Raw genomic sequence first — 24,735 nt, 5'->3', positions numbered from 1 at the left:
TGCCTACCTCTCTTACCTTTCCTGGAGTTAACCCATCTATGTGACTGTATCTGAGACTTTTCCCCCTTCCTATAACTGCCATCCATCACATACTGTTGCTATTGCAAATTCCTCATCGCTTCTATCAGTCTCTCCATTCGCTCTGATTAGATTTGCATCCAACAGCATTTATGGCAGATATAATCCACTGTACCCCTTAAACTTTCTTTAAACTCCCACATCTGACAAGAAGTACATATCACTGCAAAGGCCATTTTTGCTCCTTCATAATCTACAGACCCAGAAAATAACACCGTCTTATTCCTCTACAAAACACTGCACCAGGTTAAATTAATAGCTCTGGCTTATATTTCCAGTTTAATCAAGAGACTTATCTCCAAAAACATACAATCAAGAAAGAACCCCATGTACTCGCTAATACAGCCTTTCCCTTGGACAGACTTAAAACAACGATTAACTTATCTGATTCTGTGTTGTGAACTTCGCCCAAACCGGTTCCTCCAAGATTAGTTGTGAAATTCACTGTTTGTTAATTTTCCCAGATGCACTCCGATGTCCAGCGACACATGAATTCAAAAACAGCAAAGGCAGTAACTGTGCAGGTTCTCTCTCTCTCTCCTGCACTGTCCTCACCATGTGCTTCCTTTGACTGCTCTTCTCTCTTTTAAAACTGCTGTAGTTTCCACTATCTTTCTGCTTCCCATCTTCTCCATGACATTCAGCTCCTGCCCCTTGACTCCTGACTAATCCAGCCCTTTGTCACTGAGTTACCTGTCCATGTACATGATTGATGTTGTAGAAAACTCTCTTTCTAAATGCATTAAACCCACCTTTAAAATCCCAGCTTGACTCTTCCACCATCTCCAACCACTGCCCAAACCCTACCTCTTTCCTATTTAAGGCCCTCAAATATTATAAGCTTGCTCCATGCTCACTTGTTCTGTTGCTCCTTTTATAATTCCTGCAGATTAGTCTCAGTTCCACACTCACTATACCACTGGGCAAAGTAACCAATTACATCCTCAGTGGAAACAAACTCAATGCATTATCCTTCCTTATTTTTTTTCCATCTTCTCCACAGCCTTCAACATGTTTGATCATTGCATCTATTCCCAGTCCTATCTCTGCAAATTCCTGCACCTATATGTCCCAGTTTAGATCTTCCATTCTTTCCATTCTGCTATGCATTAGCAGTGCCTTCAGAATATGATCGTTACCTAAGCACCCAACCACACCGCTTTCAAAGATCTACTTGAAATCTTATCATTTAAACCAATTCATAGATCATAGCTCCGAACTCCTGTTTGCCTCTCCTCTTATTGGGGTGTGTCTTTGGATGCAGTGTTGTATGAGCCTGACGTGGAATAGTGTGGCACCTGACTCCTCATTTCTCACTAGGTGCTGGCCAGTACATGAAAGTGTGTGGAATTTATCAGTAACTGATCTCCAATGTGATCAATGTGAACCAAATCCTCTCTTTGTTGTGAAGCTTACCATTTGGTGTTGTTAAAGTACAGTAGAGAGACCTGTTTGTTTGACTTTTCAGTGAAATGATTCCTTGCTGTTTACTCTCAGGAAAAGTAGAACAATGTAGTAATCACTGGACGCTATTAACAACCTCTATTTTGCAAATGATTATAACTTGCTTGATCTTTTAGAATTATACATGGCACACCGCATCATATGCGATTAAATGAGCGCAAGAATTGACTGTTATTTGCTGCATACGTGATATTACAGGAAAACTAACTCAAAATTCATATTTTACTTGTATTTGCAAAAACTGACCTCAAATTCAAACTTTGCTTTACTTCCATTATAAGTTGTGATGACTGAATGAGCAGTCAAAAGAGAAAAAAAATCTACTTATTTGTACCCTGTCCACTTTGAGCTCTCCTTTTCCCTTCTCTTCCATAATTGAAATGGTTTGAGCACTGATTGCGCCTCATGGATACTGTAAAATTGAGCAAACGGTATTTTTTTTTTTCAGTTTACTTGCTGTTGAGGGCCATGACTTTTGCTGGGGTACAGTTCTGCTGCTACTTGCAACCCTTCAGCTCTTCGCATGTTTGACCTTAGACGGCAACACAAAAGTAATTGACTGGAACATCATGGCCAAGTCTAATTATGTCCTCCCAACTATTCCCACACACTTTTTGTCAGTGGAAGTCGAGGCGAATTGTTTTCTCCTGCCTAATCCATGGTGAATGATTTTAGCACCCCAACTGCTCCCCCAGCTAAAACGAGTGAACTCAACACAAGATCTGACATGAAACTTGCTGGGCTGTATGGCTCCATGCCACACCATATGCTTATTTCATCTTTATATGTGCATTACGCTTGTTATTTTTACACAGCCTACTTATTCTTCTGATTAGCAAATCATTGTTGCAGAATGGAATGGGATGAAAAAAGAGATGCCAACTTTGTGGTAATGCTGCTCATTAGAACAGTAACCTAAAATGTGGAGAATGTTTTAGGTTTGAATGCCACCCCTCTACTTGCCACGCTGCACTATTTCAGCCCTGGGCTGTGCCAGTTAGAGACCACATAATTTCTTTAAAAGGGGTCGGGTGGAGAGGACAAAAAATCAAATAGGAGCCATCTAGTCAAGGAAAACGTTGACAAAGGGAATAGAATCGTCACCCACCCTAAGGGGCAAAAATGTAGACCTAATAATGGAGACATTATACCCATCAGTGGGTAAATAATAAAGCTAATTTACAACAAAAATGCTGATGCAGAAATATTTACTAAGGAGAGAACTTCTTCAATCTGCAGGGAGTTGCTTGCGGATGACCAAATTGCCCTTCTGAAGTCAAGTGCAATTGAAATTATTATGCTACGATCAAACGAGTCCTTCTCAGTGGAGGATATGTCCTGGAAATGTGGAAATGATGAGTTCAAATATGATATAAATGACGTCACCAAAGGTAAGCAGCAAAAAGAAACAAAGCCATATTCACATCCACACCTACCATTCAGCTTCATGGATTTGGGGAAAACTACATGCTGAGTACTGCCAGTGATCTTGTAGATGCAGTGCCACCCATGGTCCCCTATATTGTGTTAAGACAGAGGGTCTACATTATTGTGCTATTTCACATCTCCCGACCAAAAAAATGTAAGTGACTAGTGTTTAACTTTCCATTGTCAAAATTTTAAAGTTTCCAATCTTTTCCAGAAGTAGGTAGATAAATCAAACAGAAATTCAACTATTCTGTTCACTTGATCTGGCCTGTCGTGCTTTTTCTGTTATTTTTGATTTCCCAGGAGCCAGTTGGGACCAGCTAATAAAACTTATTTGTCCTATATCAGGACAAAAGTTAGGAATATGGATTCCAAGTTCTCATGGCTGCTGGCTGCAAAACTCTTTAGCCACAATCCTTCGAAACTTGTATTAAATCAGAGAGAGTGCTTATCTTTTCTCCTACCACAACCCCAACCACCATTTTTTTGTGTGGTTGAATCTTACTTAAATCTAATTGTGACCACAACCTCCTGCCATCACTCTTCTCTGCCCCACCAAATTCCAAAAGAAATTCTTGTGCAATGCAAAGGGGTGGAACCCTGGGAGACCTTTCTTCATGAGTGTGTCCTGGAGGTGCGGCAGAGACAATCAGACATGTGCAGGTTTGGTAGAAATTGAGAACACAGAAACAGGAGGCCTGCTCTGCCATTCAATATGATCATGGCTGATCCACGATCCTAATGCTATGCACTTGCCGTACCCCTTTACATCTTTAGTGTCTTCAAGTCCAACTCTTTCTTTCTTAGCAGTATTTAGTAGTTTGGCCACCTCACCCTTATGTGGTGGAGAATTCAACAGGTTCACGACCCTCTCAGTGAAGAAATTTCTACTCATCCCTGTCCTAAATGGTCTATCCTAAGAACATGACCCTTTGTTTCAGATGCACAGCCATGAGTAACATTATCCTTGTGTCCGGTCTGACTAGCCCTATCACAATTTTGTACCTTTCAATGAGGTCACATGTAATGCCAGTGACCATTCCTGTGTTTTGAGTGGGGATGGTGCCCTCTATTACCTGTAGCAAGATCATAAATCTATCATCAAAGAACAAGGCTCTGATTGCATCACTGAGGACAAATGTAAATGACACAAACATACTAGTGTAAGGATAAAAATGGCAATGCAAAAGTGAAAGTTTTGCACTCTGTAAATTTTGCTCCAGCTGCACACGTGTGAGTTTTATGGTACAATCTTCCTCTTCGAACCATGTAATACATTGCCTACAAAGTAAACGCCACTATAGATGGATCAGCACGTCTGCTAAAAGCTTTAAAAATTGTGCAAAATGCAATAGCAAATTCTTGGTCGCTCTTGATATTTGTAATCATGCCATCAATGTTTGTCTCCTAAAAGTGATATTAGACCTTTATAGTTTATCTTGGATTCATTATAAGGCTGCTTATACAGGAAGAATGCAGTTTTCTGAAAAATCCAGCCGCTCTTTGCATGTTCATTAACATCAACCAGCGCGGAAGAAATGTTAATACAGTCGAACCCCCGTATCTGCGGATTCGGTTTCCGCGGTTTCAGTTATCCGCAGTTACCGCAGCCCAAAAATATTACATGGAACGTTCCAGAAATAATTCCAGGGGGCTGCTGGGGAGGTAAGTTTCTCATTTAAATGATAGGGTTCGCTACTATCCATGGGTTTGGGCATCCGTGGTAGGCCTTGGAACATATGACCCGCGGATATGGGCGGGGGCACTACTGTATTGAGGATTTTACTGAAATCCTCTGTGCTGTTTGTGAATCAAAAACAGATTACACTATTCTTTCCAAGTAACAAGGAAGTAATTTTGGTAAATCAGACTCTGACATCACATTTTGGGGGCAGCACGGTGGCTCAGCGGATAGCACTGCTGCCTCACAGAGCCAAGGGCCTGGGTTCAATTCCAGCCTCTGGCGACTGTCAGTGTGGAGTTTGCATGTTCTGTGTCTGTGTGGGTTTCCTCCGGGTGCTCTGGTTTCCTCCCACAGTCTAAAGATGTGCAGGTCAGGGTGAATTGGCTATGCTCAATTACTCCATAGCGTTCAGGGATGTGTAGATTTGATGCATTAGTCAGAGGAAATGTAGAGTATAGGGAATGGGTCTGGGTGGAATACTCTTCGGAGGGTCAGTGTGGACTTGTTGGGCCGAATGGCCTGTTTCCACACTACAGAGATTCTATGATTCTATAGGCTGACAGTTGTTCTTCGATTCAACATCAGGTGAACTTTCTTGTATGACTTTTTTATTTTAAACTTTCATGGCTTTTCTGTCTTTTCTCCACATGGAGAGAGAGGGAGAAATGGACGCTCTCTATCTGAAGACTCTGGATGGTTTTCCATTCTCTGCTGCTCTTGGCATTTACAGCATTTTATAGCTCAACCAATCAGACAGCTGTTGCCGGGTAGAATTTCCTTAACTTGAATGTTCTCAGTGTCACTTTGTCTCAAATTCTCCCTCTTGCTACTTCTGAAAAGCAACATTGTACTGCACAGTTCAGTAATAGTCAACACTTGATTTTCAAGTTGCAAAACTCTCCTGGTATTGCAGTTCTAGCAGTCTAACTTCCATTTCCATTTCCATTATAGTTTTAAAAATATAAAATATGTGATCTGTTACAACAGAATGTATTCTGGGTGGGAGACTTCAATATCCATCACCGAGAGTGGCTCAGTGGTAATACTATTACTTGAACTGGCTGAAACCTACAAGATCCAGCTGCTACACTGAATGTCCATTGGATGCTAAGGGAACCAATGAGAGGGGAAAACTTAGCTCATCCTCTATCTACCCCTTCAAGATGCATTTGTCCACTGTACAGTTATTGTGGAGATGATGTCCTGTCTTTATATTGAGAATAACCTCAATTGTGCTGTGTGGCATTACCACTTCAGTCAGATCAGACATCTCTATTTGCATTTTTAAGGTGCTGTGGATAGTCAGCAGTAACAGAATTGTATTAAACCGCAATCTGCAACCTCACATCCCCCACTTTACCATTGTCATCAAGCCAGGGGGTCACCCTTGGTTCAGTGGAGAGTGCAGGATGGCATGCCAGGAGTACTGCCAAGAATACCTTTAATGAAGTGTCAACCTGGTGAAGCTACAACACAGGATGACTTGCATGCTAAACAGGATGAGCAGCAAATGATAGACAGAGCTAAGTGATCCCACAACCAACAGATCACCTTCTGCTCTCTGCTGGTTGGAGTCATACCTGGCACAAAGGAAGCTGGTGTGATTATTGAAGGTTAACAGTTTAAGTCTTGAGACATCACTGCAAGAGTTCCTCAGAATAATGTCCGAGGGATAACCTTCTTTAGTTTCTTCATCCGTGACCTTCCCTCGCTCATAAAGTCAGGGTTGGAGATGTTAATTGTTGAATGCCCAATGTGCAGCACCATTTGTGACTCCTCTGTTTCGTAAGTTGTTTTTATCCGTACGCAGGAAAACCTAAACAAAATCCAGATTTGGGCTGATTAGAGGCAAGTAACACTTGCAGTACACACGTGACACAAATGACCATCTCCAAGAAGAGATCCAACAACATCTCCAACCATCTTGCCTTGGCATTCAATGCAATTAACATCAATGAATTCCCCACTATCAACATCCTGGGAGTTACCATTGACCAGAAATTGAACAGGAATCCTTCCAATTTCCCCCTCGGGGTAATATTAATGCTTCATTTGAATATCATGCTCTGCACTAGGTGCTGACTAGTATGACTTGATTGTTTCAGAAGTATTGTCCCAGACAGAGACAGACTTTGCAAGATGAGCAGTCCCTGCTTGAGGTTGAGGGGTGAAGGGACATGTCAACATGGAATCGTTATAACATTGAAAGAAGACATTGTGCCCACTGTGCCTGTATGGGCCATATTAAAGGAGCGTTTCACCTAGTGCCACACTTCTGTCTTTTCCCTGTAACCCTGCAGATTTTCCATTTTTAGATGATGATCTAATTCCCTTTCCAAAGTCTAAATTGAATATATCTTCAACATACTCACTCAGAGCATTTCCAGACCATAACCACTTGCTGTGTGAAGGTTTTTCCTCATGTGTCATTGCCTTTTTAAGTAGTCACCTTAAACCTATGCCCCCAGTTCTCAATTCTATGAATGGGAATCATTCCCAGTCTGTGCCTGCACCCCTTCACCCAATCTACTCTGTCCAGACTCCTCTGCATTCATCTTACCAATTGAATAATTCATTTCATACTTCTCTATTAAATGTCACCTGCCACTTATCCTTTTGAAGTTACACCAAAAGGATTCAAGTTCCAAGTTTGGTATCATGGAATCAAAGAAACCCTACAGTGCAGATAGAGGCCATTTGGGCTATCCAGTCTGCATTGACCCTGCCTATCCCCATAACCTTGTACTTACCATAACTCATCCACCTAGACTGCACATCTTTGGACTATGGGAGGAAACTGGAGCACCCAGTGGAAAGCCGCACAGACACACGGAGAACGTGCAAACTCCATAGACAGTCCCCCAAGGCTGGAATCAAAGCTGGATTCCTGGTGTTGTGAGGCAACAGTGCTAACCACTGTCATCTGCAATCTGTCCCCTGTACACTAAGGTCAAGGTCATTATTATATATCAAGAATAGAAGGAATCCTGACCCTGATCTGAGGAACTCAACTCATAAACCTTCCTCTAGTCTGAAGAGCAAACATTCACTACTACAGTTTCCTGACACTCAGCCAACTTTGTATCCTCATTGATACCACTTTTGATCCGAAAGCTGGAAAATGGGCTTAGAATAGTTAGGGGTAGTCCTGATGGGCCAAAGGGCCTCTTTCTGTCCTATAGATCTTTACGACAATGAGCAGCAACGTTTCCTGGTGTAACCACTCTTTAATTTTGAGCTACCTGTGCTCTCACGGACTTGGCCCTGGCTATACTGCACAGCCAAACCATCACACTCACCAGTATTCAGAACTGAATAATGGTTGAAGAGTGGGATGCACTCAGGGAACTCCTGTACTACATGCTCATTTCTTCTTGACAACCTCATGGTCACCCATTCCTGCAATCTCTCAAGCTTAGGCTGACCACATCTAGAAGCATCCTGTGCACAAAGTTCTTAATCTTGCAGATGTACGGTAGTGACATCAGTTGCTGCTAACGTTCTGAAACCTGGAGCTCATGTTTCCACGGCTGACAACATTTCCTGCATATATGGTTATCCAAGAATTAGGGCATGGGCTCTCCAGAGATTAGACCTACTAAATTACCACTCAAAAAATCAAACAAACACACCAGCTGCATATTTCTCTCTGTCCCCTAAATATGGGAAGGTTAGTTGAAATGTTTGACTTAATCTTAATTAAAAAAAAGTGAGAAATCTATCAAGAGATGTTCAGAATATCTTTATCTTTTGGCTAATGTGCTGCCTGAGAGTGGTGGAGGCTGGTTAATTTGAGGCTTTCAAAAGGGAATTAGGCTATTTTTCGAAAAAAGGAAGACACGCAGCATTGAAAGGAGAAGCCAGGACAATGAAAATTTGGTGTGGATATGATGGGTCTTCCCTTATTTTGTATAAATTTAATTTGATTTATAGTTGACATTAAACTGACATTTACACTTTAAATTCAACAGTTGCCAGCCTTCAGCAAGATTTTTTCAAGGCTTCCAGTGAAAGAGCAGCTTAACTAAGAAATGGATCCTCATTAAGTGAGTCAGCTAGGCCTTTTGTGTTGGGAGCATATAAAACTAGCCAACTTAGTGTGACTTACGATAGAGTGCCAGAGTTATGCAGACTATAGCGAGGTAGAGTGACGCTGTCTCTGCAGCAAAGAGCATGAGTCCAAACGGTTATGTTGCCTGCCCGGTGGCATGGTTCAGAACATCTGCTGAGGACTCAGAAGAAAATTGGAGTGGGGGTGAGGAGGATCCAGTTGTCATGATCCATGTACATACCAGTGACATAAGCAGGACAAACAAGAGGTTCTGCATAGTTGGTATGAGTGACTAGGTGCTAAATTAAGAAGCAGAACCTCAACAGTCATAATCTCTGCATTATTTATTATCTGAGCCACTTGCTAACTGACACAGGGCAAATCAGATTACAGAGATTCGAAAGAATGGTGTGGGAGAACTTGGTTCTCATTCATGAAGCCCTGGCACCAGTACTGGGGAAAGTGGGATCTGTATCAATGGGATGGTCTACAACTGAACTGTGTTGTGGTCAGTGTTCTTGCCAATTGCAGAACGAGGGAAATAGGGAGGATTTTAAAGTGAATAGTCATGGCAAGGGATCAAATTTGGGAAGATGTGGTAAATCAAAGAGTAGAGTCAAAGGAGAGGTATTAGTACATGAGATGATAAATCAACCGTGACAGGAAAGGATAGAGAATGTGAATCTAAGAGTCAATCAATGATAAGACTAGAACTTATGAAGCAAGTAAAAAGATAAAGCTAAACAGTCTGTATCTGAATGCAAGTAGCACTCAAAACAAAGCAGATAAACTGAGGGTGCAAATAAAAATAAGAACAATCTGGTAGCCATTACAGAGATGTAACTGCAGAATGACATGGATTGGGATCTGAATCTTGAAGAGCACAGGAGGTTTAGGAATGACCAGAAAATAGGAAAAAGTGACTGTGTTAGTTAATCATGGTATCAGCACGATAGACAGGAAACCAAAAGAATGGGATAAATCTTCCATTTTATTTCGGTAGGTCTTGGTTACATTAGGTTTTTTGAAGGGTTTGTCACTGCAAGGCATAGAGAGAACCCTCTATACCTTGCAGTGACGAACCCTTCAAAAAAACCTAATGTCACCAAGAGAACCCTCGCCCTATCTGACCCAACCTGCTGCATTAATTCCGTACCCTACCCCCATGGTATCTCTCACATCCAATTTCCACCCTGTCTTACCATGCGCCGTTCTTAGAACAACTCACCACTCAGCAGATATCCCAGAATTCACCTGCGTCTCTGTGTGCACTGGACTGGGACTGTCAGTCTGGAGCTTCCTTCTCTGGTTGCAGACATTTGGTTAACACATGACGGACAGGGGGAATTCAGTGCTCCGCTTTGTGGGCGGGGTGCTGGATGGGGTCATGGGACCTCAACTGTTTATACAAATGACTTAGATGAAGGGATCGAAGGTATAGTTGTCAAATTTGCTGACAAGACAGAGATAGGTAGGAAAGTAAGTTGTGAAGAGGATATAATGGCTAAAGGATATAGCTAGGTTAATAAGTGGGCAACGATGTGATAAATAGTGTAACATGGAAAAATGGGAAATTGTCCATTTTGCCAGGAAGAATGAAAAAAGGAGCATTTCTAACTGGTTGCAGAGCTCTGAGGTGCAGAGGGATCTGGGTATCATCAAGTAATTAGGAAAGTGAATGCAATGTCACCATCTATCACAAGGGGAGTTGAATACAAACATAAGGAGGTTATGCTTCAATTATACAGGTGCAAACGCGCTCTCAGTGCTATTAGGGAGGGAGTTCCAAGATGTTCACTTTGTGACAGTGAAGGGACATTGATATAGTTCCATGTCATGATGGCATGATGCTTGGAAGGGTACTTGTGAGTGTTTACATGCATCTGCTGTACTTGTCTATCTAGGTGCTTTAGATCGTGGGTTTGGAAAGTGCTCCCGAAGGAACCTTGATGAGTTGCTGCAGTGCATCTTGTAGATGGTACACACTGCTGTTATTGTGTCGATGGTAGAGGGAGTGAATATTGAAGGCAATGGTTGCGGTGCTAATCAAGTAGACTGCTTTGTCCTGGATGATGATGAGCTCCTTGTGTGTTTTTGGAGCTGCACTCATTCAGGCAAGTGGGGAGTATTCCATCACATTCCTGACTTATGCTTGTAGGTTGTGGACAGGCTTTGGGGAGTCAGGAGGTGAGTTCATCACTACAGGATTCCTAATCTCTGACCTGCTGTTGTAGCCACAGTATTTATATGGATAGCCCAGTTCAACTTTTGGTCAATGCTAACCCCAGGATATTGATTGTGGGAGATTCAGCAATGGAAATGCCATTGAATGTCAAAGATGTCTTGTTGAAGATGGTTATTGTCCAAACCATGTGATGTAAATTTTACTTATCACTTGCCACTAGTCATCCTGACTGTTGTTCATATCTTGCTGCATTTGGACATGGACTGCTTTAGTATCTGAGGAGTCACGAGTGGTGCTGAACATTGTGCAATCATCGACGAAAAACTCCACTTCTGACCTTATGATGGAGGGAAGATCATTGATGAAGCAGCTAAAGCACCTCGGGGTGAAAAAGATTTTCCTCACATCTACTCCAAACCTTCTGTCTCTTCCCTTAAATCTATGCCCTTTGGCTAATCATCAATGGAAAACATTTCATCCTATCTTATCAATGCCCTTCTTAATTTTATACATCTCAATCATTTTTTCCCTCGATTTCCTCTGCTCTAAGGAAAACAACCTCATTCTGTTCAAACTCTCTCCATAACTGAAACACTCCAGCCCCAGGTTAATCTCCTCTGCCCCCTCTCCAGTGCTATCACATCCCTCCTATAATGTGGATTCCAGGTCAACACACAATACTCTAGCTGTAGCTGAACCAAAGTTTCATATAGTTCCAGCATCACCTCACTGCTCTTAAAGTCTATGCCTTGGCTAATAAAGGCAAGTATACCATGTGCCTTTTAACCACTTTATCCATCTGTCCTAATACCTTAAGGGGCCAGTGAACGTGCACGCCAAGGTCTCTCTGATGCTCCATAAACACAGAAAGAACTAGGGATGCTGGAAATCTGAAAAAAACCCAGAAATTGCTGGAAACTCTCAACAGCATCTGTGGAGAGAAACCAGAGTTACTGTTTTGGGTCCAGTGACCCTTCCTCAGAACTGGTCATCATGTATTCCCTTGCTTTTTTGTCCTACATAAGTGCATCACCCCACTTTTTTTTGGATTAAATTCCATTTGCCACCAATGTACCTGTCTATGCAACCCATCTATATCCTCCTGTAATCTAATCTCCATTATTTGTGGGCGGCACGGTGGCACAGTGGTTAGCACTGCTGCCTCACAGCGCCTGAGACCCGTGTTCAATTCCCGCCTCAGGCGACTGACTGTGTGGAGTTTGCATGTTCTCCCCGTGTCTGCGTGGGTTTCCTCCGGGTGCTCCGGTTTCCTCCCACAGTCCAAAGATGTGCAGGTCAGGTGAATCGGCCATGCTAAATTGCCCGTAGTGTTAAGTAAGGAATAAATGTAGGGGTATGGGTGGGTTGCGCTTCGGCGGGTCGGTGTGGACTTGTTGGGCTGAAGGGCCTGTTTCCACACTGTAATCTAATCTAATCTAATCTATTTACCATATCGGACTTGTCCAGATTTTTATGTCCAGGACACACTGGGCAACTTTTTACATTGTCTGGTGTATGCCAGTGCTGGGGCTGTACTGGACCAGTTTGGCAAGAGGTGCAGCTAGTTCTGGAGCACAAGCCTTCAATAATATTGCCAGAATATTGTCAGGGACCATAGTCTTTGCAGTATCTGGTGCCTCCAATAGTTCCTTAATATCATGTGGAGTGAATTGCTGAAGACTGGTATCTGTGATGCTGGGGACTGCTAGAGGAGGCTGGGGTAGATCACTCACTCAGCACTTCTGGCTGAAGATTGCTGTGAATGCTTCAGCCTTATGTTTTGCACTGATGTGCTGGAGGCTCCAATCATTGAGGATGGGGTATTTGTGGAGCCTTATTCTCCTGTTTGTGTTTTTAAGCTGCCCACGACCAGTGATCCCTCTAATATTTTCTCATGGATCTCCAAGGTCTGTGTGCGGCAGTGGCTTGCTGAAGCCAATGCATGGCCATGCTAATCGGTGTGCATAGAACCTCCCAGCAGGAAGCAGAACCATTCACAACTGGATGTGGCAGGACTGCAGAGCTGAGATCTGATCTGTTGTTTATGGGATTGCCTCGTTCTTTGGGGTTTGATAGTTGTTGGGAGAGCGGAAGGAAGGTGATCGTTTTAAACGTTCCCCTGTCTCACCAATAATTGGGGGTGGTGGTCAGGGTAGAGGTCAAATTGAACAAATGAGTTCAACCTTGATAGGTATGACCCCGTCAGGCAGGGAGGGAGTGATAAGGTAAGGGAACCGTGGTTTACTACAGAACTTGCATCTCTTGTTAAGCGGAAGAAGGAGACTTATGTGATGATGAAACGAGATGTTTCAGATGAGGCGATGGAGAGTTACAGATTAGCTAGGAAGGATTTAAAGAGACAGTTAAGAAGAGCAAAGAGAGGACATGAGCCGTCTTTAGCAGGTAGAATAAAGGAGAACCCTAAAGCTTTCTATAGGTCTGTGAGGAATAAAAGGATGACGAGGGTAGGAATAGGGTCAGTCAAAGACAGAAGTGGGAAGTTGTGTGTGGACCCTGTGGAGATTGGAAAGGTGCTAAACGAATATTTCTCATCGGTTTTCACTCAGGAAAAGGAGAATATTGTAGAGGAGAGGAATGAGGTAGGTATAAGATATTAGACTAGAAAGGATCGAGGTTAGTAACGAAGAGGTGCTATCAATTCTAGAAGGAGCGAAAGTAGACAAGTCCCCTGGGCCAGATGGGATTTATCCGAGGATTCTCTGGGAAGCTAGGGAGGAGGTGTTGGAATGGTGGCAAATGGAGTTCAATGCAGATAAATATGAGGTGACTCACTTTGGGAAGAATAACAGGAAGGCAGAGTACTGGGTCGGTGGAAAGATTCTTGGTAGTGTGGATGCGCAGAGGGATTTTGAAGTCCATGTACATAGATCCCTGAAAGTTGCCACCCAGGTGGACAGTACCATTAAGAAGGCATACGGTGTGTTAGGTTTTATTGGTAGAGGGATTGAGTTCTGGAGCCATAATGTCATGCTGTAACTATACAAAACTCTGGTTTGGCTGCACTTGGAATATTGTGTACAGTTCTGGTCGCCCCATTATAGGAAGGATTGGAAAGGGTGCAGAGGAGATTTACCAGGATGTTGCCTGGTGTAGAGGGAAGGTCTTATGAGGAAAGGCTGAGAGACTTGGGTCTGTTCTCATTGGAAAGAAGAAGGCTAAGAGGTGATTTGATACAGATATACAAGGTGATCAGAGGATTAGATAGGGTAGACAGTTAAAGTCTTTTTCCTAGGATGATGATGTCAGATTGTATGAGGTGGTATAGCTGCAAATTGAGTGGTGATAGATTTAAGACAGATGTAAGAGGCAATTTCTTTACTCAGAGAGTGGTAAGGGGATGGAATGCCCTACCTGCCAATGTAGGGCAGTTAACTCAGCCACATTAGGGAGATTTAAACAGCATGTGGATGATGAAGGGATAGTGTAGGGGGATGGGCTTAGATTAGTTCACAGGTCGGTGCAACATCGAGAGACGAAGGGCCTGCTCTGCGCTGTATTGTTCTATGTTCTAACCCACTATGACCACACCTACTTCTGATTTTAAATATGCTGTCCTCATAGCTTGCTCCAGAGTGGAGGGTCAGTGATTTATTATGTTTAAATAAGCCGTTATTCCTCAGATTGAGAGTCGTATTAATTTAATGAGTCTGGTTTTCCAGGGCTTGGCGGTATTGTTTCTTCCCTGAGCCGCTTGCTGCAGTTCACAGACTGTGCATTGGTCATCCTCCTTAAATAGCCACTTGTACACAGCCATGTAAAATCTGTCAAAGAATTTAAAGGGTCCACACACTGAAACAAACTAGCCAACCACTGAAAGAAAGTTGCGAGTCTATTCCTTATGAGCACTGAAGAGAGCCAAGAGCTGCCAGGTGCAAGAGGTAAACGCATTACCAACATGATGCCATGTTGTAAGCATCTCCAGCGCATGAAGCTATCAAGCCAAAGTTTGCTGTTCAGGCACCTACCAATTGCCACTGCTTTTGACATTACTTATTTATTTATAGCGTTATTTCAGCCTGTCAACCTAGATTGTTTTTTAGAAATGAGGGCAAGAAAAGGTGCTAATTGATGGTTTATTTGTAACATTGATTTTCTGATTTCCTAACCATTTGGGTTTTTACTTTTTCATTTAAAAGAAAAGAATGTTTAAATGCATCTCCAGAACGATTTTCACTTTCCTCTTGTGCCCTTTTGTAGCTGGCCATTCCCTGGAGTTGCTTGAACCACTGATAAAATTTCAGGTCGGCTTGAAGAATCTGAATTTACACGAAGCAGAACATGTTCTTCTCATGGCTATCTGCATCCTTTCACCGGGTAAGTGCAACAGCACAGCTTCAAAGGATGGAGGACGGGAAGACGTTGTGACTGTAAGAGCTGCTCCTTTTTTGAGGTATTTTCAGTGTTGGAGCTGATCTCCTCGAATTCCGGGAGCAGTAATTACTGTGTTATAAGCTGCTGCAGTGTTTTGGAACTTGGGGGAAAAAAAAAATCAAAACAACGGTACTTTAAAAAGGAGGAATAGAGACAAAGATAGTGACCACATGGTCAGTGAATCAAACTGAGAAATAAATCTACACTGCTGGCTGACCCAACAGTGAATCTGCACAACTGACAATCTCTGCTGTTTGATTTCAAGTATCTCTAGGCATCAGAGTTCATCAAAGTAAAATAAATAGCAAAATGCATGGCTGACCTTGGAGAAACCTGTGTGGGGGAGTGACTAAGTGGTTCATTTTAAAGTATAACCTTACAGTTTTATTTTGTAACTCTGCATTAGTAAGTAGGGTGGGCTCTTTTCTGATTATACATTTTTATTGAGATCTGTCTCTTGATTAAACTTCAAAAATATAAAAACATAGGGTACTGAGTTAGCCTGGAGCAGTGTTTTTTAGAGCAGTAAGACTGTGCTATTTTCTGGGTCTGTGGATGGTTAAGGTGCAAAGATGGCCTTTAGTAGAATGATGTGCTCTTCCTGTTGGATGTAGGAGATTAGGGACGGTTTCCATGTTACCAATGATTATGTCTGCAGGAAGTGTGTTTGGTTGTGAATCCCATCGGATTGCATGGATTGATGGAGCAACAGTTAGAGGCAGTGAGGAATTTACAGGAGCTAGGGGTGTGATGGATGGCAGTTACACGAAGGGAGAAAAACCGCAGATATCGTCAGATTACCTCCAGAAAAAGTAGGGGAGAGAGACAGGTAGTTCAGGAGTCTCCTGTGGCTATCCCCATCTCAAACAAGTATGCTGGCTCGGAAAATGTAGGGGGTGATGTTCTCCCAGGGTAATGCAACACTAACAGCCAGGTTTCTGGTACCGAGGCAGGCTGTAATATAACGAGGGGTACTTCAGGTTCCAAGCGGTCATCTGTGATTGGGGACTCTCTAGTCAGAGGCACAGACAGACATTTCTGTGGCTGACAGTGAAAAACCAGAATGGTGTGTTGTTTCCCTGGTGCCAGGGTCAAGGATGTCTCAGAGAGGGTGCAGAATACTCTCAAAGGGGAGAGGGGCCAGTAGGAGGTTGTTGTACACATTGGAACTGACAACATAGGAAGAACAAAAGGACAAGGTTCTGAGGAGAGAATATCGGAAGTGGGCAGGAATTTTTAAAAAAGAGGTCCTCGAGGGTAGTAATATCTAAATTATTGCACGTGCCATGAGCTAGTGAGGATAGGAGCAGATGAATGTGTGGCTGAGGAGCTGGTGCAGGGGAGAAGGATCATTGGAATCTCATCTGGAGTGGAAGGATGGTAAGAAGGGTGGATTGCACCTGAATTGGAAGGGGACTAATATATTGATGGGGAGCCTTTCGGGGGTATTTAGACTAGTAAGGTGGTGTGGAACCCTGGGAGATAGTGAGGAAAGAGACTGAGACTGATAGAGTTGGGAAAAGGAGCTAGTCAAACAGTCAGGGCAGGCAGGAACAAAGCAGAGAATGAGGTAGGACTGATAAATTAATCAGTATTTATTTCAATGCAAGAGGCCGAACAGGTAAGGGAGATGAACTCAGGGCATGGTTGGGAACATGGGACTGGGAACATGGGACTGGGATGTCATAGCTGTTACAGGGACATGGCTCAGAGATGGACAGGACTGGCAGCTTAATGTTCCGGGGTATAGATGCCATAGGAAGCACAGAAAGCGAGGGCAAGAGAGGAGGGGGAGTGTAATTTTCAATTAGGAATGACATTACAGCTGAACTTAGGTAGGATATTCCTGGGAATACGTCCAGGGTGGAATTGAGAACCGTATTGGGATTGTACTACAGACTCCCTCGATAGCGGGAAATTGAGAAACAAATTTGTAAGGAGATCTCAGTTATTGTAAGAATGATAGGGTGGTTATTGTCCAGGTTTTTAACTTTCCAAACATAGACTGGGACTGCATACTGTTCAGGGCTTGGACGGAGAGGAACTTGTTAAATGTGTACAAGACAATTTTCTGATTCAGTATGTGGATGCAAATACTGGAGAAGGTGCAAAATTTGGAGAAAGTGAGGACTGCAGATGCTGGAGATCAGAGTCGGAAAAGCACAGCAGTTCAGGCAGTATCCGAGGAGCAGGAGAATCGACGTTTCAGGCAAAAGCCCTTCAGTGAAGTGTAAAATAAAGTGTAATGAATGAAGTGTAAAACTTGACCTACTCTTTGGAAATAAGGCAGGGCAGGTGACTGAGGTGTCAGTGGGGGAGCACTTTGGAGCCAGCGACCATAATTCTATTAGATTTAAAATAGTATTGTAAAAGGATAGACTGGATAAAGAAATTAAAGTTCTAAATTGGAGGAAGGCTAACTTTGATGGTATTAAGCAACAACTTTCAAAAGTTGATTGGGGGTGGATGTTTGCAGGTAAAGGGATGGCTAGAAAATAGGAAACCTTCAAAAATGAGATAACAAGAGTCCAGAGACAGTATGTTCCTGCTAGGATGAAGGACAAGGGTGGTAGGTGTAGGGAATGCTGGATGGCTAGAGAAATTGAAGTTTCGGTCAAGAAGAGAAGGAGGCATATGTCAGGTACAGACAGCAGAGATCAAGTGAATCCCTGTAAGAGTATAAAGGCAGTAGGAGTATACTTAAGAGGGAAATTAGGGGGGTAAAAAGGGGACATGAGATAGCTTTGGCAAATAAAATTACTAACAGTAAAAGGGTAACTAGGGAGAGAATAGGTCCTCTTAAAGATTATCAAGGCCACCTATGTGTGGAACCGCAGGAGGTGGGTGAGATCCTAAATGAGTATTTTGCATCAATGTTTACTGTGAAGAAGGATATGGAAGATGAGAACATTGGGAAATAAATAGCGACATCTTGAAAAATGTCCATATTACAGAGGAGCAGGTGCCGGATGTCTTAAAACACCTAAAGGTGGATAACTCCCTGGAACCTGACCAGGTGTACCCCTTCTGTGGGAAGCTAGGGAAGTGATTGCTGGGTCTCTTGCTGAGATATTTGTATCATCGATAGTCCCAGGTGAGGTACCAGAAGACTGGAGATTGGCAACGTGGTGCCACTGTTTAAGAAGAGTGGTAAAGACAAGCCAGGGAACTATAGACCGGTGAGCCTGACCTCGGTGGTGGGCAAGTTGTTGGAGGGAATCCGGAGGGACAGGATGTACATATATTTGGAAAGGCAAGGACTGATTAGGGATAGTCAACATGGCTTTCTGCGTTGGAAATAGTGTCTCACTAAGTTGATTGAGTTTTTTGAAGTAACAAAGAGGATTGATGAGGGCAGAGTGGTGGATGTGATCTATGTGGACTTCAGTAAGATGTTCATCAAGGTTCCTCATGGTAGGCTGGTTAGCAAGGTTAAATCATGGGGAGAACTAGCCATTTGGGTGCAGAACTGGCTCAAAGATGGTGGAGGGTTGCTTTTCGGACTGGAGGCCTGTGACCAGCGGGTGTGCCACAAGATTCGATGCTGGGTCCACTACGTTTTGTCATTGATATAAATGATTTGGATGTGAACATAAGAGGTATAGATAGTAAGTTTGCAGGTGACACCAAAATTGGAGGTGTAGTGGATAGCAAAGAAGGTTACCTCAGATTAAATGGGATCTTGATCAGATGGGCCAACGGACTGAGGAATGGCAGATGGAGTTTAATTTACATAAGTGTGAGGTCCTGCATTTTAAGTAGGCAAATCAGGGCAGGACTTATACATTTAATGGTAAGGTCCTGTGGAGTGTTGCTGAACAAAGAGACCTTGGAGTGCAGGTTCATAGTTTCTTGAAAGTGGAGTCGCAGGTAGACAGGATAGTGAAGAAGGTGTTTGGTATGCTTTCCTTTATTGGTCAGAGCATTGAGTAGAGGAGTTGGGAAGTCATGTTGTGGCTGTACAGGACATTGGTTAGGCCACTGTTGGAGTATTGTGTGCAATTCTGGTCTCCCTGCTATAGGAAGGATGTTGTTAAACTTGAAAGAATTCAGAAAACATTTACAAGGATGTTGCCAGGTTTGGAGGATTTGAGCTAATGGGAGACAATGAATAGGCTGGGGCTGTTTTCCCTGGAGCGTCGGAGGCTGAGGGGTGACATTATAGAGGTTTATAAAATCATGAGGGACATGTATAGGGTAAATAGGCAAAGTCTTTTCCCTGGGGTGGGGGAGTCCAGAATTAGAGGGCATAGATTTAAGGTGAGAGGGGAAAGATATAAAAGAGACCTAAGAGGCAACATTTTCACACAGAGGGTGGTGCGTGTCCGGAATGAGCTACCAGAGGAAGTGGTGGAGGCTGGTACAATTACAACATTTAAAAGGCATCTGGATGGGTATATGAATAGGAGGGATTTCGAGGGAGATGGTCCAAGTGCTAGTAAACGGGACTAGATTGGGTCGGGATATCTGGTCAGCATGGATGAGTTGGACCAAAAGGTCTGTTTCCGTGCTGTACATCTCAATGACTCTAATAACTAAACAAAACAAAAAGACTGCTTCAAATGCAAAATATGAGAATTCTGTGGAAAGCAGTGATGACCCTCTTGATGGCTCAGTGATTCATCCAGACCATTTGTGTTGATCCCTTGTATTGATCCCTTGAATTTTCTGAACCCAAGTAGGTGAGAATTAATGCCAGCCAGGATTCCAGCTGCTGCTGTTATCCAGTGATCCATACTGGAAGATCCCGCACAACAGTAAGCTCATCCTGACTTTGTTCGGTCTTTCCCTGATTGTAGCATTTGAATCTGTGCTAAAAATCTAGTGTTGCATTGTCAGAGGTGCTCTCTTATGATTGGATAAAATACTAAACTGCGATGGCATCTGCCTCTTCAAATGCTTATTTGCATCAAGAGCCTGTCTTGCCTAATAAAAACATCTCCTAGTGTTTATATTTCAAATTGTGGACACAAGTCAATTTTTTTTTGTTTTGTCCTTCTAGAAATAAAACAGGTTAAAAATCAACTGCACCCCTTGGTCTGTGTGTTGGTGGACCGATGTGGTAGTGTCAAGTAATGGGCTGGGAAAGTCACAGCTTTAGGTCAGCCATTAAACACCCTTGCACTGCAGGAAAAATGGTATAATAACTAGCACTTAGTGCTGGAAACCAGCCACTGTTGAAGCTAAACGGAACTAAAGAATTTCAGCTAACTTGCAAAACCAAGAAACACTACTGGTAGTACCCAATGCAACAACCTTAATGTTCCACCAAGATTAAACCAGAGACTGATCCATATATTTTTAAGCTTTTCTATTCACTTCTCATTTCTCATCCAAATGTACGATTACATTTTTGCATTTAGTAACTAATGAACTCACTCTTCTTTAACTCAAGAAAGACTGTTTAAATTAGTTCCTTTTAAAACCTAAATTCATTTGTCTTGGAGAAAATTATCCATAAGGAAGGGGATCCTTTTTAGATAACCTGTTGCTATCAAACAAGATGGGATAAGTGAATGAAGTCAGGGAGCCAGTTCATCTGTCCTCACCCAGCAACCTAATAATTTGGGGTATCTAACTGGAACCATAAGAACTCATAGGCGGGCAGATTCTGTAAAAATGCAGAAGTAGCAGGATTGTGGTTATGGGTGATTTCAACTTTCCCAATATCGACTGGAACCTCCTTAGTGCAGATGGTTTGGAAGGAGCCATTTTTGTCAGGTATGTTCAGGAGGGTTTCCTTACTCAGTATGTAGATGAGGGGAGAGGCCATTTTGGATTTGGTGCTCGGCCAGGTGTCACATCTCGCGGTGGGAGAACACTTTGGTGACAGTGATCACAACTGCCTCACATTTACCATAGCCTTGGAGAGGGAAAGGGGCAGTTACCGAGGGAAGATATATAATTGGGGACAAAGAAATTATGATGCTATTAGACAGAAGTTGGGAAGTACAGACTGGGAGCAATTGTTCCACAGAAAGGGCACAGCAGACATGTGGAGACTGTTTAAGGAGTAGTTGTTGCAAGTGATGCACAAATTTGTTCCTCTGAGACAGGTGAGAATGGGTAAGATTAAGGAGCCTTGGATGACAAGAACAAAGGAAATTCTCGTCAAACGGAAGAAGGCAGCTTATGTAAGGTGGAGGAAGCAAGGATCTAGCTTAGCTTTAGAGGATTACAGGCTTGCCAGAAAGGAGTTCAGAAATGGACTGAGGAGAGCCAGGAGGGGACATGAAAAAGGCTTGGCAGGAAGGATTAGAGAACCCAAAGGCATTTTACTCATACGTGAGGAATAAGAGAATGATCAGGGAGAAGGTAGGGCCGATCAGGGATAGCGGAGGGAACTTGTGCGTGGAGTCTGAGCAGATAGGGGAAGCCCGAAATGAGTTTTTTGCTTCGGTTTTCACCAAGGAAAGGGAACTTGTTGTAAGTGAAAACTTAGAGGAGCTGGAATACAATCTTGACCAGATCAAGATTGATGAAGTTGATGTGCTGGAAATTTTGGAAAACATTAAGATTGATACGTCCCCAGGGCCAGACCAGATTTATCCCAGGCTGCTCCAGGAAGCGAGAAAGGAGGTTGCTAAGCTGCTGGCAAGGATATTTGCCTCCTCACTCTCCATGGGAGTCGTACTGGAGCATTGGAAGGAGGCGAATGTTATTCCACTTTTCAAGAAGGGGAATAGGGAAATCCCTGGCAATTACAGACCAGTCAGCCTTACGTCTGTGGTCAGCAAAGTTTTGGAAAGAATTCTGAGGGATAGGATTTATGACTATTTGGCAAAGCATAGCGTGATTAAAGGCAGTCAGCATGGCTTTGTGAGGGGTAGGTCATGCCTCACAAATCTTATTGAGTTCTTCGAGGAGGTGTCAAGACAGGTTGACAGCGGTCGAGCAGTGGATGTGGTGTATATGGATTTCAGCAAGGCATTTGATAAGGTTCCCCACAGTAGGCACATTCATCAAGTCAGGAAGTATGGGATACAGGGAGATTTGGCTATCTGGATTCAGAATTGGTTGGCTGACAGAAGGCCAGAGTGGTTATAGATGGAAAGTATTCTGCCTGGAGGACAGTGTTGAGTGGGGTCCTGCAGGGCTCTGTTCTTGGGCCTCTGCTCTTTGTAGTTTTTATAAATGACTTGGATGAGGAGGTTGATGGGTGGGTTAGTAAATTTGCAGATGACACAAAGGTTGGAGGTGGCGTCGATAGTATAGAGGGCTATTGCAGGCTGCAGCGCAACATAGACAGGACGCAGAGCTGGGCCGAGAAATGGCAGATGGAGTTCAACCTGGATAAATGCGAAGTGATGCATTTTGGAAGGTTGAACTCAAATGCTGAATATAGGATTAAAGACAGGATTCTTGGCAGTGTGGAGGAACAGAGGGATCTGGGTGTGCAAGTACATATATCCCTCAAAGTTGCCACCCAAGTGGATAGGGTTGTTAAGAAAACATGTGGTGTTTTGGCTTTCATTAACGGGGGGATCAAATTTAAGAGCCGCGGGGTTTTGCTGCAGCTCTACAAGTCCCTGGTGACTCTACACTTGGAATATTGTGTCCAGTTCTGCTCACCCTACTATCGGAAAGATACAGAGGTTTTGGAGAGGGTGCAAAGAAGGTTTACCAGGATGCTGCCTGGACTGGGGGGGCTTGCCTTATGTGGAGAGGCTGAATAAGCTTGGACTTTTCTCTCTGGAGAGAAGGAGGAAGAGAGGAGACCTGATCGAGGGGTACAAGATAATGAGAGGGATAGATAGAGTCAATAGCCAGAGACTTTTCCCCAGGGCAGGATTGACTGGTACGAGAAGTCATCGTTTGAAGATATTAGGAGGAAGGTATAGAGGAGACACCAGAGGTAGGTTCTTTACGCAGAGAGTTGAGTGCATGGAATACGTTGCCAGCGGTGGTGGTGGAAGCAGAGTCATTGGGGACATTTAAGCGACTGCTGGACATGCACATGGATAGCAGTGAATTGAGGGGTGTGTAGGTTAGGTTATTATATTTTACATTAGGCTTAAACATCGGCACAACATTGTGGGCCAAAGGGCCTGTTCTGTGCTGTACTTTTCTATGTTCTATAAAGCATTGGGAACCCTCCCCCAGGGACTGGCTATAACAGCGAACCCAATACTATTTGTGCTAAAAAAAATACTTGGAATGTCTCATAAGGAAAGGTTCAACAGGCTAGGCTTGTATCTGCTAGAGTTTGGAGCAACAAGAAATTGAAATGTATAAAATCCTGAGAGGTCTTGACAGGATGAATGTGGAGAGGATGCTACCTCCTATGGAAGAGTTAGTCTAGAATTAGGGATCCCTATTTAAAAATAATCGGGCTGCCCTTTTAAGACCAAGATGAGGATTTCTTTTCTCAGAAGATTGAGAGTCTTTGGAATTCTCTCCCTCAAAAGGCAGTGGATGTACAATCTTTAAATATTGTTAAAGCAAAGGCAGATAGATTCTTGATAAGCAAGGATATCAAAGTTACCTTGGTAAATGTGTATGTGCAGTCATCAGACCAACCATAATCTTATTGAATGGCGGAGCCTGAAGGCTAACTCCTCTTCTTAATTCACATGTTTTCTTTTCCATATCAGTCCCTCTAATATTTGGTTTTCTAATTACTCCTTGTACAAAGATTAACTTTTTAAATCATATACAATGATAGTGAGGTCACTCAGAATACCGACATTTCCTTGTCTCTTATCATTCAAAATTAAATTCTGGTTTTCTGTTTTTCTTTAATAGATAACTTCACACTATCCCATTTGTCATGTTTTTGTCCACTCATTTAACCTTCCTGTATCACTCTACAGCCTCTTTATGATTTCCTCATTACTTGCTTTCCCAGCTAGCTTTGTGTCTTCATCAAACTTGGAAGCATTACTCAGTCCCCTCGTGTAAGTCATTGATATAGGTTGCAAATACCTTAGACCTAAACGCTGGCCCTGTGGTACCACAATAATTACAGCTGGCTACTCTGAAAATGCTCTACTTAACCCTGTTTTCTGTTAATCTGTCTTTCACCACTTGTTAGTCCATCTTAATATACTTCCCCAATTTCTTGATTTTGTGTAATAGCCTCTAGTGTGGTACTTTCTTGAATTGAATTGAATTGAATTTATTGTCACGTATACCGAGACACAGTGAAAAGCTTTGTCTTGTGAGCAATACAGGCAGATCCCAGAGTTAAGTAACATAGATAACTAAATAATAGGGAAACAGCGGCAAAAACAAACACACAGGTACAGGCGAATGTTAAGAGTTTGTGAATCTATTCAGTATTCTAACAACAGTAGGGTAGAAACTGTTTTGAAACCGGCTGGTGGGTGTGTTCAGGCCTCTGTACCTTCTCCCCGATGGTAGAGGTTGTAGAAAAACATTGCCAGGGTGGGATGGATCTTTGAGAACGCTGGCGGCCTTTCCTTGACAGCGGGCCTGGTAGATGGATTCTAT

At 43.0% G+C, this 24,735-nt stretch overlaps 1 protein-coding gene across 4 annotated transcripts in view; it reads left to right on the top strand.

Moving 5' to 3' along the window:
- The window catches only part of LOC122543385 (vitamin D3 receptor B-like), a 310,459-nt gene that overhangs the window by 247,701 nt on the left and 38,023 nt on the right, over window positions 1-24,735 (top strand). For all 4 annotated transcript variants that reach the window (XM_043682065.1, XM_043682066.1, XM_043682067.1 and 1 more), the window contains 2 exons: window positions 2,782-2,933; window positions 15,109-15,225. In XM_043682065.1, the coding sequence (XP_043538000.1) occupies window positions 2,782-2,933; window positions 15,109-15,225 (269 nt within the window). The remainder of the gene's footprint in view (window positions 1-2,781; window positions 2,934-15,108; window positions 15,226-24,735) is intronic.

This window comes from Chiloscyllium plagiosum, chromosome 43 (assembly GCF_004010195.1).
Source record: "Chiloscyllium plagiosum isolate BGI_BamShark_2017 chromosome 43, ASM401019v2, whole genome shotgun sequence".
Taxonomy (NCBI): Eukaryota; Metazoa; Chordata; class Chondrichthyes; order Orectolobiformes; family Hemiscylliidae; genus Chiloscyllium; species Chiloscyllium plagiosum.
The sequence above is the reverse complement of the archived record's forward strand: the minus strand, read 5'-3'. Positions and strand labels throughout refer to the sequence as shown.